The 14,644-nt window shown below is 45.8% G+C and overlaps 1 protein-coding gene across 1 annotated transcript in view; it reads left to right on the top strand.

Moving 5' to 3' along the window:
• pcloa (piccolo presynaptic cytomatrix protein a) overlaps nucleotides 1-14,644 on the top strand; it is a 64,916-nt gene that overhangs the window by 39,150 nt on the left and 11,122 nt on the right. Inside the window, exons 7-17 of the mRNA XM_029761668.1 lie at nucleotides 1,550-3,674; nucleotides 5,282-5,350; nucleotides 6,113-6,201; nucleotides 6,484-6,559; nucleotides 7,116-7,241; nucleotides 10,743-10,851; nucleotides 11,510-11,577; nucleotides 11,792-12,030; nucleotides 12,284-12,334; nucleotides 12,461-12,591; nucleotides 14,303-14,329. Of these exons, the coding sequence (XP_029617528.1) occupies nucleotides 1,550-3,674; nucleotides 5,282-5,350; nucleotides 6,113-6,201; nucleotides 6,484-6,559; nucleotides 7,116-7,241; nucleotides 10,743-10,851; nucleotides 11,510-11,577; nucleotides 11,792-12,030; nucleotides 12,284-12,334; nucleotides 12,461-12,591; nucleotides 14,303-14,329 (3,110 nt within the window). The remainder of the gene's footprint in view (nucleotides 1-1,549; nucleotides 3,675-5,281; nucleotides 5,351-6,112; nucleotides 6,202-6,483; nucleotides 6,560-7,115; nucleotides 7,242-10,742; nucleotides 10,852-11,509; nucleotides 11,578-11,791; nucleotides 12,031-12,283; nucleotides 12,335-12,460; nucleotides 12,592-14,302; nucleotides 14,330-14,644) is intronic.

Raw genomic sequence — 14,644 nt, 5'->3', positions numbered from 1 at the left:
GGCTGGGCCGCTCAAGGACATTCAGAGACTTGTCCCGAAGCCACTCCTGCGTTGTCTTGGCTGTGTGCTTAGGGTCGTTGTCCTGTTGGAAGGTGAACCTATGCCCCAGTCTGAGGTCCTGAGTGCTCTGGAGCAGGTTTTCATAAAGGATCTCTCTGTACTTTTCTCTGTTCATCTTTGCCTCGATCCTGACTAGTCTCCCAATCCCTGCCGCTGAAAAACATCCCCACAGCATGATGCTACCACCACCATGTTTCACCGAAGGGATGGTGCCAGGATTCCTCTAGATGTGATCCTTGGCATTCAGGCCAAAGAGTTCAATCTTGGTTTTATCAGACCAGAGAATCTTATTTCTCATGATCTGAGAGTCTTTTGGCAAACTGCCATGTGCCTTTTACTGAGGATTGGCTTCCGTCTGGCCACTCTATCATAAAGGTCTGATTGGTGGAGTGCTGCAGCGATGGTGGACCTTCTGGAAGGTTCTCCCATCTCCACAGAGGAACTCTAGAGCTCTGTCAGAGTGACCATCGGGTTCTTGGTCACCTCCCTTCTCCCCTGATTACTCAGTTTGGCCGGGCGACCAGCTCTAGGAAACTGTCATCAAGGCAAAAGGTGGCTACTTTGAAGAATCTCAAATAGAGATTAGATTTGTTTAACACTTTTTGGTTTACTACATGAGTCCATATGTGTTATTTCATAGTTTTGATGTCTTCACTATTATTCTACAATGTATAAAATAGTAAAAATAAAGAAAAACCCTTTAATGAGTAGGTGTGTCCAAACTTTTGACTGGTACTGTATATAGGTTATGTAGATTGCTGAGGATTTTTATTTATTTAATCCATTTCAGAATAAGGCTGTAACGTAAAAAAAATGTGGAAAAAGTTAAAAGGTCTGAATACTTTCCGAAGGCACTGTATATGGTATACCAGCCAAGCATTATACATACTTAATCAAGCCTCTCATTGTTCCTCTGGCCCTCTCCCGGGGTATATAAATCAGTTTTCTGCCTGAGTGATACACCACAGAGCTCCTCATACTGTGCATACAAGGGGTGGACAAACAGCTGAGCTTGTAGGAAAGTATTGATATGCCACAGATCCATAGGGGTTTAATGTGAATAAATTACATATTTTGAGGCTGCTCTTAAGGTAGTAAGTAACATTTATGGCCAGGGGCACATACAGTATCTTCCTGTGAAACTCACCAGCAATCAATATGCTGTGTTTCTCAATAAGATTTCCCTCACTCTGAGGACACCAGATTCTTGTCCGTGCCTGATTGTAATCAGGACACAGAGACACCGGGATAGAGATCGCTCTTCTATTTTAGTCATCCATTAATTTAATCAGATAATTGAAATCATGAAAGATTTAACACTTCTTTCCGGTTAATTTAGTCCATGTAGTAAAGGTTTGGAGAAAGTCATCATTCAGATGCTGTACCCATTCAGTGTGAAATCACAATGTGACGTTTGAGTATAAATAATTAAAGAAGCAATTTATTCTCGTTTTTATAACTATTTGTTTGTTTTGGTTTTCTCCGCCAGGGAAAAAGCTCGTCGGGCAGCACCCCAACTGGCACCGGCAAGAAGGTGAAAAGGACCCTGCCCAACCCGCCCTCGGAGGAGGAGGCAACAGCCGCCGGCCAGACGGCCTACAGCACTGGCTCGGCCCGCCGTCGCATGTGCCGCAACACCAACATGGCGAGGGCCAAGATCCTGCAGGATATCGACCGTGAGCTGGACATGGTGGAGCGTGAGTCGTCCAAGCTCCGCCACAAGCAGGCGGAGCTGGACGAAGAAGAGAAGGAGATTGACGCCAAGCTACGCTACCTGGAGATGGGCATCAACCGCAGGAAAGACGCCCTCCTCAAGGAGAGGGAGAAGAGGGAGCGGGCCTACCTGCAGAGCGTGGCCGAGGATCGTGACTACATGTCAGACAGCGAGGTCAGCAACATCCGGGAGACACGGAGCGGCCGCGGCAGTGGAGAAGATGAAGAGATGGGAAGCCACGGGCTGGAGCGCCCCAGGACGGCACCCCAGTCAGAGCTGGATGATTTTGTGCCACCACAGACCACACACGAGGCCCAGTATGGCACGTACTCCCAGTACCAGTACCCACTGAGCCAGACGCTGTACCAGCAGCAGTCACTCTACCAGTCCCCCCAGTCCTACCAGTCTCAGTCCATCTACTCCTCAGTCCCCTCCCTGTCTAGCTCGCAGCAGCAGAGCTACCACCAGATGCTCCTTCTCCAGCAGAAGGCAGCCAGGCAGGCGGCCCTGATCCAAGAGTTGGACGCGTCGTCAAAGTACGAAGTCATCAGCCGACAGCCCGACCCCGTGTCCTCTGCCTACATGGGAGGGGTCAGGTACGACAAGTACGGTAACCACTTGGACCTCCGGGCCCTGGAGGTGGGGGGCAGTATGGCTGGCAGCCCCATGTCCAACGTGTCGGCCGACTCCTTCTATGGAGACGTGGAGCACCACCACCACACTCCACGAAGCTACGTCCTCCTAGAAGATGCGGCAGAGCTGGCCAAGAGCTCCACGAGTCTGGCTTCATCCAGCTACGCCCAGGCCGAGAAGGAGCTGGCTAAAGCAGAAAGGCTGTTGCGAAGAAGTGCAGCCGACTTGACCTCCACCGACTACCTGGGCTCCAGCTCCAGGCTCCACTCCGGGTATGGAAAGACCCCAGACGATGAGGACTCCATGGACGACCCCTACGAGCTGAAGCTCCTCAAGCAGCAGCTGAAGCAGGAGTTCCGAAGGAGCACAGGGGGAACAGAGAGCCTGGACCCGCTGACGGGTCTCTCCCACAACTACTACGGCACCCCCAGCTCGGGTGTCTCCTCCTCCCAGAGTTACTCCCAAAGACACTACCCCAAGACGGAGAAATACAGCATCAGCCGGCTGACCCTAGAGAAGCAGGCAGCCAAGCAGCTCCCGGCGTCCATGCTGTACCAGAAGCACAAAGCCCCGCTGACCGATCCCAAAGTCTCCAAGTACTCCTCGATGCAAGACGGCAGGAGTCTGGAGACAGACTATACCAGCTATTTAGGGTCCAGTAACGTTAGTGCCTCTCCCAGATCCAGCCGGCTCCTTCAGGACGAGATCACCTTTGGACTACGCAAGAACATTGCAGAGCAGCAGAAGTACCTGGGCTCAACGTTGGGTGCCAACTTGGCTGGCTCGCTCAACTTCGGCCAGAGCCTGGCCTTGGACTCGACTTCTTACCCCAGTGGCAGCCGGTCACGGCCCTCTTCTAGGCCCAACTCCGTCTATGGCCTGGATCTCTCACTCAAACGGGACCTATCCAGTTCCTCTTTGAGGCTCAAGGGGGACGGTGAGGCGGCCTCAGATAGCTACCAGATGCCATCAGGGCGTGCCAAGCCCACCAGCCTGCCCATCGTGCAGGGCGGCCGGGGGCGCATCCCCATCGTGGCGCAGAACTCTGAGGAGGAGAGCCCGTTGAGTCCTGTGGGCCAGCCTATGGGCATGGCGCGGGCATCGGCGGGGCCCCTGCCACCCATCTCGGCCGACTCACGGGACCAGTTTGGTTCGTGCCTCTCCCTGCAGGACTCCCAGCAGCAGCAGCACCTGAGGGAAGAGCCAACGAGGGGGCGGGGCTACGTCTTGATGGACGACCTCCAGGGCACCATGTCGGACTGCGAAGGTAAACAACAACGGCATCAGTTCAGAATTGTTTTCTTCCTATTTCAAACTGACTCTGCTTGTATGCACCCAATATACTATCCAATATACCACCCAATACACCACCCAATGAACCACCCACCTCCACCACCCATGACTTTTGACTTTCTTTATGTCTTATCTGTGTCTTTACTGGTTTCTTCATCTATTGTCTATTCTGAATGTATTCATTCCCTCTTCCTTTGATTTGATGTATTGGTCTCAATACAAAGGACAAGTTGACTTTACTGAATGTAATTACTGTATTTTGTATTTGTCTATGTTGATGTCCTTTGGTGTTTAAGCCCTCATTTGGGTCTCTTCTGGTCTCTAAATGCATGTGATTGTGTCTGCGTTGGAATCATTATATAAGATATATTTTCCTATTTAATCTCTATATATGTTACTCTAGAATGTCTATCACTTATAGATATGTAGAAGGTATCCTTCTTCCAATAGCATTCTCTCTCTGAAACTGATCAGCAGTGTAGTTTGCTAAATGTTGTCATTTCTGCTCTATAACTGACATACTTGAAAATATGGTTTTGTACATTAAGTCCTAGAGGACTTCCGTAGTATTTCACAACTTGCTTGTTTATGTAATGCCAGGTGTTGGGAGTAGAATAATCCCTCTACTTGAAAGCTCAGGTCAGATTGTGCAGGGAAATGGGAAAAGAGCCTCGCTTTCTCAAAAGTGATAAATTGAAAAAGTACCTCTGGCTAGCAAAATGTTATGGAATGTGTTTATTGCTTTGTCCTTCAGATATTTGATGTTTATTTCAAATTCAGTAGTTCAATTGAGGACAAAATATGATACATCATAGGAATGTGTATCTGTGTGAACACTGCATGTTATGTTACATTATACATGATCTATTTAGACTATGATAGGCCTATTACAGATCTATTGGAAGGTTTAAAAAGTATTTTGTTGTGGTAGTTAGATACATACAGTATTATCATTGCATCAGTGCAGTATTTCTTATTTGGATGATATACACTTGACAATTTCTAGATGATATGGGAAGGATCCTTTCTCTCTTTTCTAGAATTCTTTCTCACTTTCTTGCATGTCCATCTCTAAGGGTTTTCCAATGCATGTTATGTTAATGCATGTTCCGTTAATCTATAATAAATACATTTAATTTGCATGTGTTTGTCTGAATACGTGCATGGGTGTCATACCTTTGTTGTACATGTTGCATGGGGAATATAATGTTTATTGTAGCATGAACAAAGCTCTTCCTGATTCTGTGTTGTCACTCTTTATCAGGGTTTTTTACGCATGCTCCAACAAAATGCAGGCATTACACTTTTCTCTTTTCTCTCACGATTATGTCTCCATCTCTATTCTGCTGACAACCATGTCTATTTTAAAACAATCCCCTTCATAACACCGTTTACTTGATTTCATATACATATGAACAAAAAAATCTACAGCTGTGCCAATAGGTCTTGTCATGACAGGAAGTAAACACCCTAGTCCCTATGACCCTATCCCATAATAAGTGTGTAGAACTTGACCCTTTGACCTACATGATGTCATATAGGGCAGAAAACTCCATGTTTATCAATTTCCCTTGGTTACAGCCCTAAGTGACTCCATGCTGGCACTGAACAGAGATGATCCCCCACAATCACATGAGAATATCCCAAACGGTAGAGTATTAGTTCTAGGGTGTTCCATTCTCCTCCCCTGCCCCCTACCTGTCAATCATCCATAAGCCAACATCTTAACCATTCCAGACGTCAACATGTTTTTCCAATATGACTCAATGTTGGTAGATGTTAGCTGGCTTCTGTGTACCGTTTGTTCCTTATTGATGAGTCAGGGAGGTTGCTTTACACCAATCAGAAATTCAAACCTGCAGTTTGTCAATGCTGATCTAAAGATACAGAACCGTACATTTATTTTCACATTTACCAGCACTCCAAAAGTGAGCTACACTGGCCTAAACGTCAGACTGTTACCATGGTTACATACTGTACAATAACTGGTGCCAGTTGTGATAAACTATGGAAAGAAAACGGACTAACCCTATACTGTGCCATAGTAACTAAAAAGAGCATTGGTCAGGTTGGCATGACAGTGTGAAAAACATGCCACCAAAAACATGCCAATCATTAATGCCAATAAATTACATCTGCGAGAGCTAAGATAAGTTAAAGTTACCCCTGGCGTTAAATATTTCAACAGGAAAGTATTATCATTTAGCTGCTTGTCATTTATATCTTAAAATGCCCTAAATTATTACATTTTTACTTTTCTTGGAGGCCTCTTTCTCTTCCTTCCTGTTTCAACTGCATGTCCCCTCTCCAGCATGCAATCCTCTTCCAACCAATCAGAAAGCTTGTCCCCACTGATAGGTTAGAAGGGACTGATTGACATGGTTAATGATCATGGCCTATTTGTCTCTGAAGCCTACCACCTACAGCGAGAGGAAACGGACTGGTTTGACAAACCACGTGAGGGACGACCAGAGAACGGACAAGGGCCAGACAGGAGACAGGTGACACCCACGCAACCACCCACCCACCCACGACGCACCCACCCACCCACCCACGGCACAAGTCATAAAGTTGAGAAATGCCCGTATGCACACAGACTTTTAAACAATGCTTTACTGTTTATTCTTTCTTGCAGAAATAACCCAAACTAATTACATACATATTCATGACTACATAATTGTGGAGACTTTTTCAAGCATGCATTTGTATCTGTAACTGCAGCTATCTGTTGAGGTGTAATAGCCTATAAAATACTTATGTAGTTTCCTGTATGTGTCTCTCAGGGGAAGGGTGTTTACTACCCCTTTCCTCACACCAGAGTCAAACTGCAGAGGGATCCCAAGGACCGCAGCGTATCAGGTAAGGGAAACACAGTTTACCTTGCACATGGACACAATCTGTCATAAACACAGCTGTCTTATCACAGTGACAGGACTTAATGTTTGTCTTGACCCAAAATGGGGTAGACATTTCGTGGCTCCTCTGTTGATTTGGCACATCTCCACTCTTATCAGTCATCCATCCTGGCTCAAAATGGCATATCATTGACACACCGGATTAGCGTTTTGCAATTAGACAGCAGGCCACAAAGAAGGTGCTTGTTTATGTGGAGAAGTGCTAAAATGAACCATTTGTCTGTGGGATTTGGATGACTGTGTCAGTGTGATAAGCGTGTATTTACTCTTTAGTTTAAATGACTGATCTCTAAACGACTGTGTGTCTGCATGTGTGCGTGTGCATGTGTATGTATGTGTGTGAGTGCATGCACATAAATGTGTGTGTCTACATTCTACACTGGATACATATTCCTGTGCATGCATACTCTTAATGGGTGTCTGACCACTGTACGTGCATGTGTATAGTTGTGTGTTCATGCTTCTCACTCATTTGTGGGTTTCTACCTCTTCATTTCCAGGGAATGGATTGGGTATCAGAGTGGTGGGAGGTAAAGAGGTTCCAGGGACCAACGGAGACATCGGCGCCTACGTAGCTAAAGTCTTACCTGGAGGAGTTGCTCAACAGACTGGGAAGATACTAGAGGGTAAGTTACGTTCACAAATCTTGGGATATATACTGTACTTCTGGGTTGTATTCATTAGGCACCAAACTGACTGAACCAGGAAGGGACTACCTGAACTCGTCCAATAAGAAATGCTTGTTTTCATTTTCTGCGTGGCCATAATGAATATGAAATGGTGCAAAATGGGCATATCAGTCAAGTGCTTATGTTGCTCAAAAAAACATTTGAGAGAGACATTTCTATATGTGAAATGTACTTCCCCTTTAAGAATCAATCAGTTGCAAGAATCAAGTAGTCCAAGCCTGGACATGAGTGATTCTTATCAGAAGAAGGAATCGTAGCTCTATCTGTCTTTCTCCATCTGTCTGTTTCCTTAAATCCGTTTGTTTATCTGTCCGTATCTCTCTCTGTTTACCTTTCTCTCCTGTCATTCTCTATCCTTAGTATGTGTGTATAAATGCAGCAGTGGCTCACTGTTGACAGATGGTTTGAGAGGAATCTGACTTGAGTGAGATGTGAGGACTGAGGGGGAATGACACGGAGATGACAAAAATAGAAGTTAATTTGCATTTTGTTTTGTCACCTCCAGGCAATGGTCCATGGGGGGGGGGAGCTTTAGAGAACGAAATGTTTGAGAGATTTCACCCAAGCGCTTTCAGAATTCTGAATGTAATGATATCACAGGTTTTCTTCAATCAAAGCTCAAAATGCATTGTATGTTTCGGAATGGCTTTGTAAGTTAGCAACTATTACTCCAACTTAGCAATGTTCACATTAGCGTTTCTGTTACTTTACTCCTGTCATCTTGACCTTCGGTCAGGGTTTACCCATATTATTTCACTACTACATCTCTGGGAATGTGCTAAAACTCAGTGGTAGGGCTAGGGCCCAGAGTGGTATAGATCTGAATCCAAACTAAGGGGCCTTAGGCACAACAAGCAGTAAGCATTGTCCATTTATCCCTAGACAGTCTCACTCCTGGCCAGTTGTCAATACAACACTATCTGAAGATGGATGGCTATGTCCTATTAACAGAAATGAATTTCATGAGACTTATTGATTTGACTGGAGGGAGACCACGCGCAGTGGTGCTGTGTATCTTTCTCTATCTCGCTCTCTCTTTCTGTGTCTTTGGTCTCTCTCTTTCTCTCTCTCTTTCTCTCTCTGGTCTCTCTGGTATCTCTCTCACTCTCTCTCTGGTCTCTCTCCGGTCTCTCTCTCTCTGGTCTCTCTCTTTCTCGCTCTGGTCTTTCTGGTATCTCTCTCACTCTCTCTCTGGTCTCTCTCCGGTCTCTCTCTCTCTGGTCTCTCTCTTTCTCGCTCTGGTCTTTCTGGTATCTCTCTCACTCTCTCTCTGGTCTCTCTCCGGTCTCTCTCTCTCTTGTCTCTCTCTTTCTCTCTCTCTTTCTCTCTCTGGTCTCTCTGGTATCTCTCTCACTCTCTCTCTGGTCTCTCTCCGGTCTCTCTCTCTCTGGTCTCTCTCTTTCTCTCTCTGGTCTCTCTGGTATCTCTCTCACTCTCTCTCTGGTCTCTCTCTCATTCTCTCTGTCTCAGTCTGGGGGTTGTACAGGGTCCATGCTGGACGGTTGTGAATTAGCACGGCTGTGGCCCCTGCCTCTGTAGGGGCTGTCTGGGGCCTGATGTATGAGAGGTGGGTCGGAGGACTGTAAAGAGAAGAGGGAAGAGATACAGCCCAGAGCCACCTGGTGGGAGCTAGGGCCAACCATCTGTCACACTGTGTGTGTGTCTGTGTTATTGTGTTTGCGTGCATGCATTCGGTGTGTGTGTGCCCTCTCTCTCCATTTTTCTTCATCTTTCCCTCCCTCCCTCCCTCCCTCCCTCCCTCCCTCTTGCTTTATCTCTGTCCCTTTTTCCCTGCACCTGACCTCTCTCCTCCTTCAATTTATCTTTGTCCCCCTCCCTCCCTCCTTCCCTCTCTGATTTATCATGGGCTTGAATTGTAAATAATAATTTGTTCTTAACTGACTTGCCTACTTAAATAAAGGTTAAATAACATTTTTATAAATTGAATAACAGCTGTTCTTCCTCTGTATCAGCTGTCTCAGAATGATCTTTAACTACAGGTTGGTCTGGACCTGTGTGTGTATTTATCAATGCTGTGACAGGTTGGATCTCACCTCTGCACTCGTCTAATAGGTCAGCTGTGGAGGCACCATCTTCAATCTCTTCTGCATACAGTCAACACCTGGGTTGTGTTCATTAGGGCACACCATCGCAAAACATTTTGCACCTGATAATGAACACCTGTGTTCTTCTTATTGTACAAATTCAGATCCAGTAGCTCTCTGTTTCAAGATGTTTTCCCTACTGAACACGGCCCTAATAAATGTCCATCTCCAAACAGTGCAGATCATCAATCCTCATTCAAATTAAATACATGTTCTTCTTACTCCACATATCTGCATGCACTCATTAACACACACATTTAAGATGATCCCAAGAAGGTGCATTCACCAGAAGTATTTATTATCCGATGACTAAAACATCCAGGCCTGAAAGAGATGGGTAGCAGCCTAGTGACACTGTTACCTTTCACTCTCACAGAGCTCATCGTTTTGTCAGTGAAAACGTTACCATGGAGAGCTGCAGCTATGACTGTGTCAGTTCCAAACAAAGTGTCTCTGTGTAAGGTGACACTTCCGCTGAAACTTTGGAACATGGTTTCTCACAGTGAGCGGTGTGAATACAGAACTGTGTCAATTCTAGCAGGTGCGAAGGCTCAGGCCGAGTGTGTGTGATGAGTCATACTGCCATACTGTGTCACTGAGTAACTAGTGTGAAACTCCATGTGGGTAACACAGCTCAGGAGCAGCGGCGCAGTCAGAGAGTCTACCTGGCCTACGTCAAGACTCGCTTTCACCTGTGTGAGTGCTGCTGGACAGCACGGAGTGTGTGTGCGTTGCAGTGCTGTAGGACTGGTGTGTGTGTGTGTGTGTGTGTGTGTGTGTGTGTGTGTGTGTGTGTGTGTGTGTGTGTGTGTGTGTGTGTGTGTGTGTGTGTGTGTGTGTGTGTGTGTGTGTGTGTGTGTGTGTGTGTGTGTGTGTGTGTGTAGTGCTTTTTCCTGATCTGACCTCTACTGACCAGGGTCAATTCCATTTCAATTCAGGAAGTGAATCAAAACTTCAGTACAAGACCTGAAAAAGCAACACTTTTCAATTCTAGAATTTGAATGTGACCTCATGTACTGACTGAATTGAAATGGAATTGATCCAAACCCTGCTACTGACCCTGTGGTCACGTGGTTTAACTTTCTTCGAAGCATGGGGTTGTTGGAGAAAGAGAGCGTTTATAAGAGGCTGCACAGCAGTGAGTTGTGGTGTTAAAACAGGACTCATTGGTACTGTGTGTTATTGATGAGGGTGTGGTGTGTTTCTGTATGTGTGTGAGGTGATACACTTTACACTTAGCTAATTGGTTTCAGTTTTCGAGTGTGAGAATTAGGTGTGATACATTTCATATAATAAACTAACTATGTTTGTGTGTGTGTGTGTGTGAATATAGGAATGCAGGTGCTGGAGTGGAACGGGCTTCCTCTGACGGGGAAGACCTACGAGGAAGTGCAGGGGCTTGTGGTACAGCAGTGTGGCGAGGCAGAACTCTGCGTGAGACTGTGAGCATATTTTTTCCTCGCCCTGTCCGTCCCACTTTCTCTCTGTGACTGTCTCTCCCTTTCTTATTGGTCTTAGGCTACCTCTCTCTCTCTGTTCCTGTCACTCTCCTTCTCTCTATGTCTCTCCCTCTCCTTCTCAGTTTCTCTCTGTCCAGCTACCTTCCTCTCTCTCTTCTCCCTTTATCGTTTGTCACGATTTGATAGAGGAGGAGGAATTTAAGCCTTAAGATATATATTTGAGCACAGCCACCTACACTCACTGATAAGAGCCTTGCGGGGGTTCCACCTCAAATATTTGAAAGTGAGCAGTCTTCATTAGCTTCAGTTGTTCTCTAGAGTGGGCTGTTTCTGATTCACATAGAGTACATTTCTTTTTAAAATCTCAGTCTTCTCTAAATTCATCTCATTGCCTCGCACTCCCTCACTTTACTGGTGACTTCTCTCTCACACTCATCTCTGTCCTCTCTTTTTGACAAATTTTTTTTCTCTTTTCTCTCTTCCCAACCTGTCTCTCTCTCTCTCACCCACTCTCTCTTGCTCTCTCTCACTTTCTCTCACTTTCTCTCTCTTTCTCACTTTCTCTCTCATAATCTCACTCTCACTCTCTCTCTCTCTCTCTCTCTCTCTCTCTCTCTCTCTCTCTCTCCCTCTCTCTCAGAGATCTGAACATGCTGGCTGACTCTGAGGGCTCTCAGCACCTTGATCTCCCAGACCAGAACAAACCAGGTAGACTAAGAGCTTAGCCTCTTCACCCCCAGGGTGTCCGTCCCCTTCTCTCTCAACTTCCCCTCTCTCCCTTGACTCTCCTCACTAAAGGTTCTGCAACTAGAATATTTCAATCACTATGGCCTCTACCACAGTGAATGATTCCATAACTTCAAACGTGTGTGTGTGTTTCTCTTTGTGAATTTGTGTCCATACGTGTGTGTCTGTGCTCTAGGTGACAGACCCCCCAGGTCTCCGGGGGTGGATCCGAAGCAACTGGCTGCAGAGCTACAGAAGGTGTCCCAGCAGCAGGCTCCTCCACCTACCACCGCCACGTCCTCCTCCTCCACGGTGGGGGGAGAGAAAGGTCCGCACTCTGCCATCTCAGGCACCGCCTCGGCCACTTCTAGCGCCATCCAGAGTCCGGGCCAGCCGGGGTCGCCCTCCGTCAGCAAGAAACGCCACAGCAGCAAGGTGAACGGGTGGAGGATGATGTGGAGATAAATTGAACACTTCTGGTTGCATGACTAGAACATATTTTATGTTCAAAAGAACTGTCTAATTTTCAATAGAGGAAATTCTATATTGGCACATACTGTATGTTGTATGCATTTTAGTTTGAAAGCGTTTCTAACTAATCTTATGCATAATTCTGTACTCATTGACAGTTCTTTGCATGCACACACACACACTTGCTGTTTCTAAATGTGTTTCTCTCATTTTCCAGTCTGCGGAAGCAGTGAAGACACAATCCCACCCTGTTACTGGAGAGATACAGGTCAGCTGACCAAGCCTTCTTTTGAGATTCCTTGACTCACCACTGCTTGTATATCCATGCACTTCATAAGGTGTTTTACTAAGACCAGTCGTCTCGTTGAGATTCCACCGTCTCTTGATTTTGCAGCTTCAAATCAACTATGACAAGCAGCTGGGGAACCTGATTGTTCACGTGCTCCAAGCCAGGAACCTGGCCCCCCGAGACAACAACGGCTACTCCGACCCCTTCGTCAAAGTCTACCTCCTACCGGGGAGGGGGTGAGTCTGTTGGATACGCTACCAGTAGGGTTTACACAATTCTCATAACTTTCACAAAATTCCCAGGTTTCTAAATAAAATCCTGTCTGGAAGATTCTTGGAGTCAGGAGAGAATAAGCGGCTTATCCGGAATCCTCCGATCCGGATTTCTGGAAAACTTGGGAATTTTGGGAAACTTATCAGAATTCTACAACCCTACCAAAGAAAGAAAGCTCGTCTGGAATCCAAACTGAATATCACTATTTTTTTAAATTGAAATGAAAGTATATACACTTTAGTTTGCAGGCAAGCAGTGAGGAGTGGTATTCCATTTGGATTCTAGACTAAAGCAGAGAGGTAGGGACAGAAACACTGGAACAAGTCAAGTTAAGGAGAGAACAATCTCTTTGGTGAGAGAAGTTAAGTATACTTCACAGTATACTTCACAGATCACCTATAGTAGCCTACACCCTGCAGCCATTATGTAACTCTTTCACTTTTCATCCTTGCTCTGTTGCTGTGCTCTGTCCATGTATCTATGCTCTGTAATGTTACCAGAGCATTTCCTTATCGGATGTGCATCACTGTGAGTTAATAAGGAACTGTGTCATATCGCAGTGGAAGCATTATCGATAGCAGTGTTGAATGGTTGTGTGGTAAAGTGTTACTGTAATTGTGTTAAGTGTATATAAAACACTGGAAAGGTGATTCGTTTAGTTTCAGGGTGTTTCACGTGTGTAAAAGGCCTTATGAATTTCAGGTCATGTAGACAAACGCATTCATACGGAAGAAATGCATAGAACCAAAATAACCATTAAAACCATGGCTAGACCGCTTCAAAAGGAAGCCATTTTGGAAAGCTCAAAACGAACTCCCATTCATCTTAAAATCGATTAACGATTGATTTTAGCTGGCCATGGCATGTTTTGTGTTCTATGCACCCACACCTGATGTCAGATCAATTCCATCATGCCACTATGATAAGCCTGTTACAAGCCTGTCACATGACATGAAATGTAATTACCATTCTAGGAACTGTTTCTATGTAGACATTTGATACCTAGTTTTTATGAAGGGAGTCACTAACACCTAACCAGCGTCAAACGACACACATGTAATACCCTAAACAGGATGTAAATGATGTTATATTTTGCCATGTAATTCTGCTGAGTTTTCCCCTTTGCTCTTGTTGCTAGGCGGAATAGAGCAGGGAAATCGATAAGACTCATAATAGCTCGTAATACGATACACACTGTAGCCGTCTGGATCTCAGTGCTCAATGTGATTATGTCATGTTGTAATCAGCTCTACCACTTACCCTACCCTTATCTATGGAGTCCTTAGAGACCACTGGACTTTTATAGTGTTACACACATGCATATACAAGCACACACACGCTGGGGGAAAATGCACACTCACAATACACACAGACACATTCCTCTCTCACTGCCCCAACACATATCCTGTGCCCCATGCCCACTTCCCTGTTACTGACCTCCCCAAACACACACACACACACACACACACACACACACACACACACACACACACACACACACACACACACACACACACCACACTCCCCCCCTCCCCACCACACACCTGAACCCTCACTGCTCACTTAACCCCCCCACCAAAACTACATCCACACACACTCCTACACCCTCCCCCTGACACTGACCTTTGTTTTTGTATGCTGTTCTTATATTTAATGCATGCTGGACCCATTCAGTCAGGTCATGGTTGTCCAGAATGCCAGGTATGTGATTTGCCCACTCTGACTTTTGACTTTGATGGTTGCTGTTAGGTTGTAGTAAGGTTGGACCTGGATTGTGATGCCGATTGAGTTGAAGGCTCAGGGCCCAATGCATGTGGAGCTGGTGACGAGCGTATAACCCCAGCAAGTCACCATGTACTCACTCTAACACCTTTCCACTCCCATGCATTGTACACTTCTGCCCTATGCCCTCATATTGTTCCCTACCTCCTTAGATTGTGTTCTAATATGCATACTACAGTAGACTCTACCTCTAATCGCTACGATATGACCTGACATATGATTCCCCACTTTCCC

Source organism: Salmo trutta, chromosome 8 (genome assembly GCF_901001165.1).
Source record: "Salmo trutta chromosome 8, fSalTru1.1, whole genome shotgun sequence".
Lineage (NCBI taxonomy): Eukaryota > Metazoa > Chordata > Actinopteri > Salmoniformes > Salmonidae > Salmo > Salmo trutta.
This window is presented reverse-complemented; position numbering and strand designations above follow the sequence as displayed.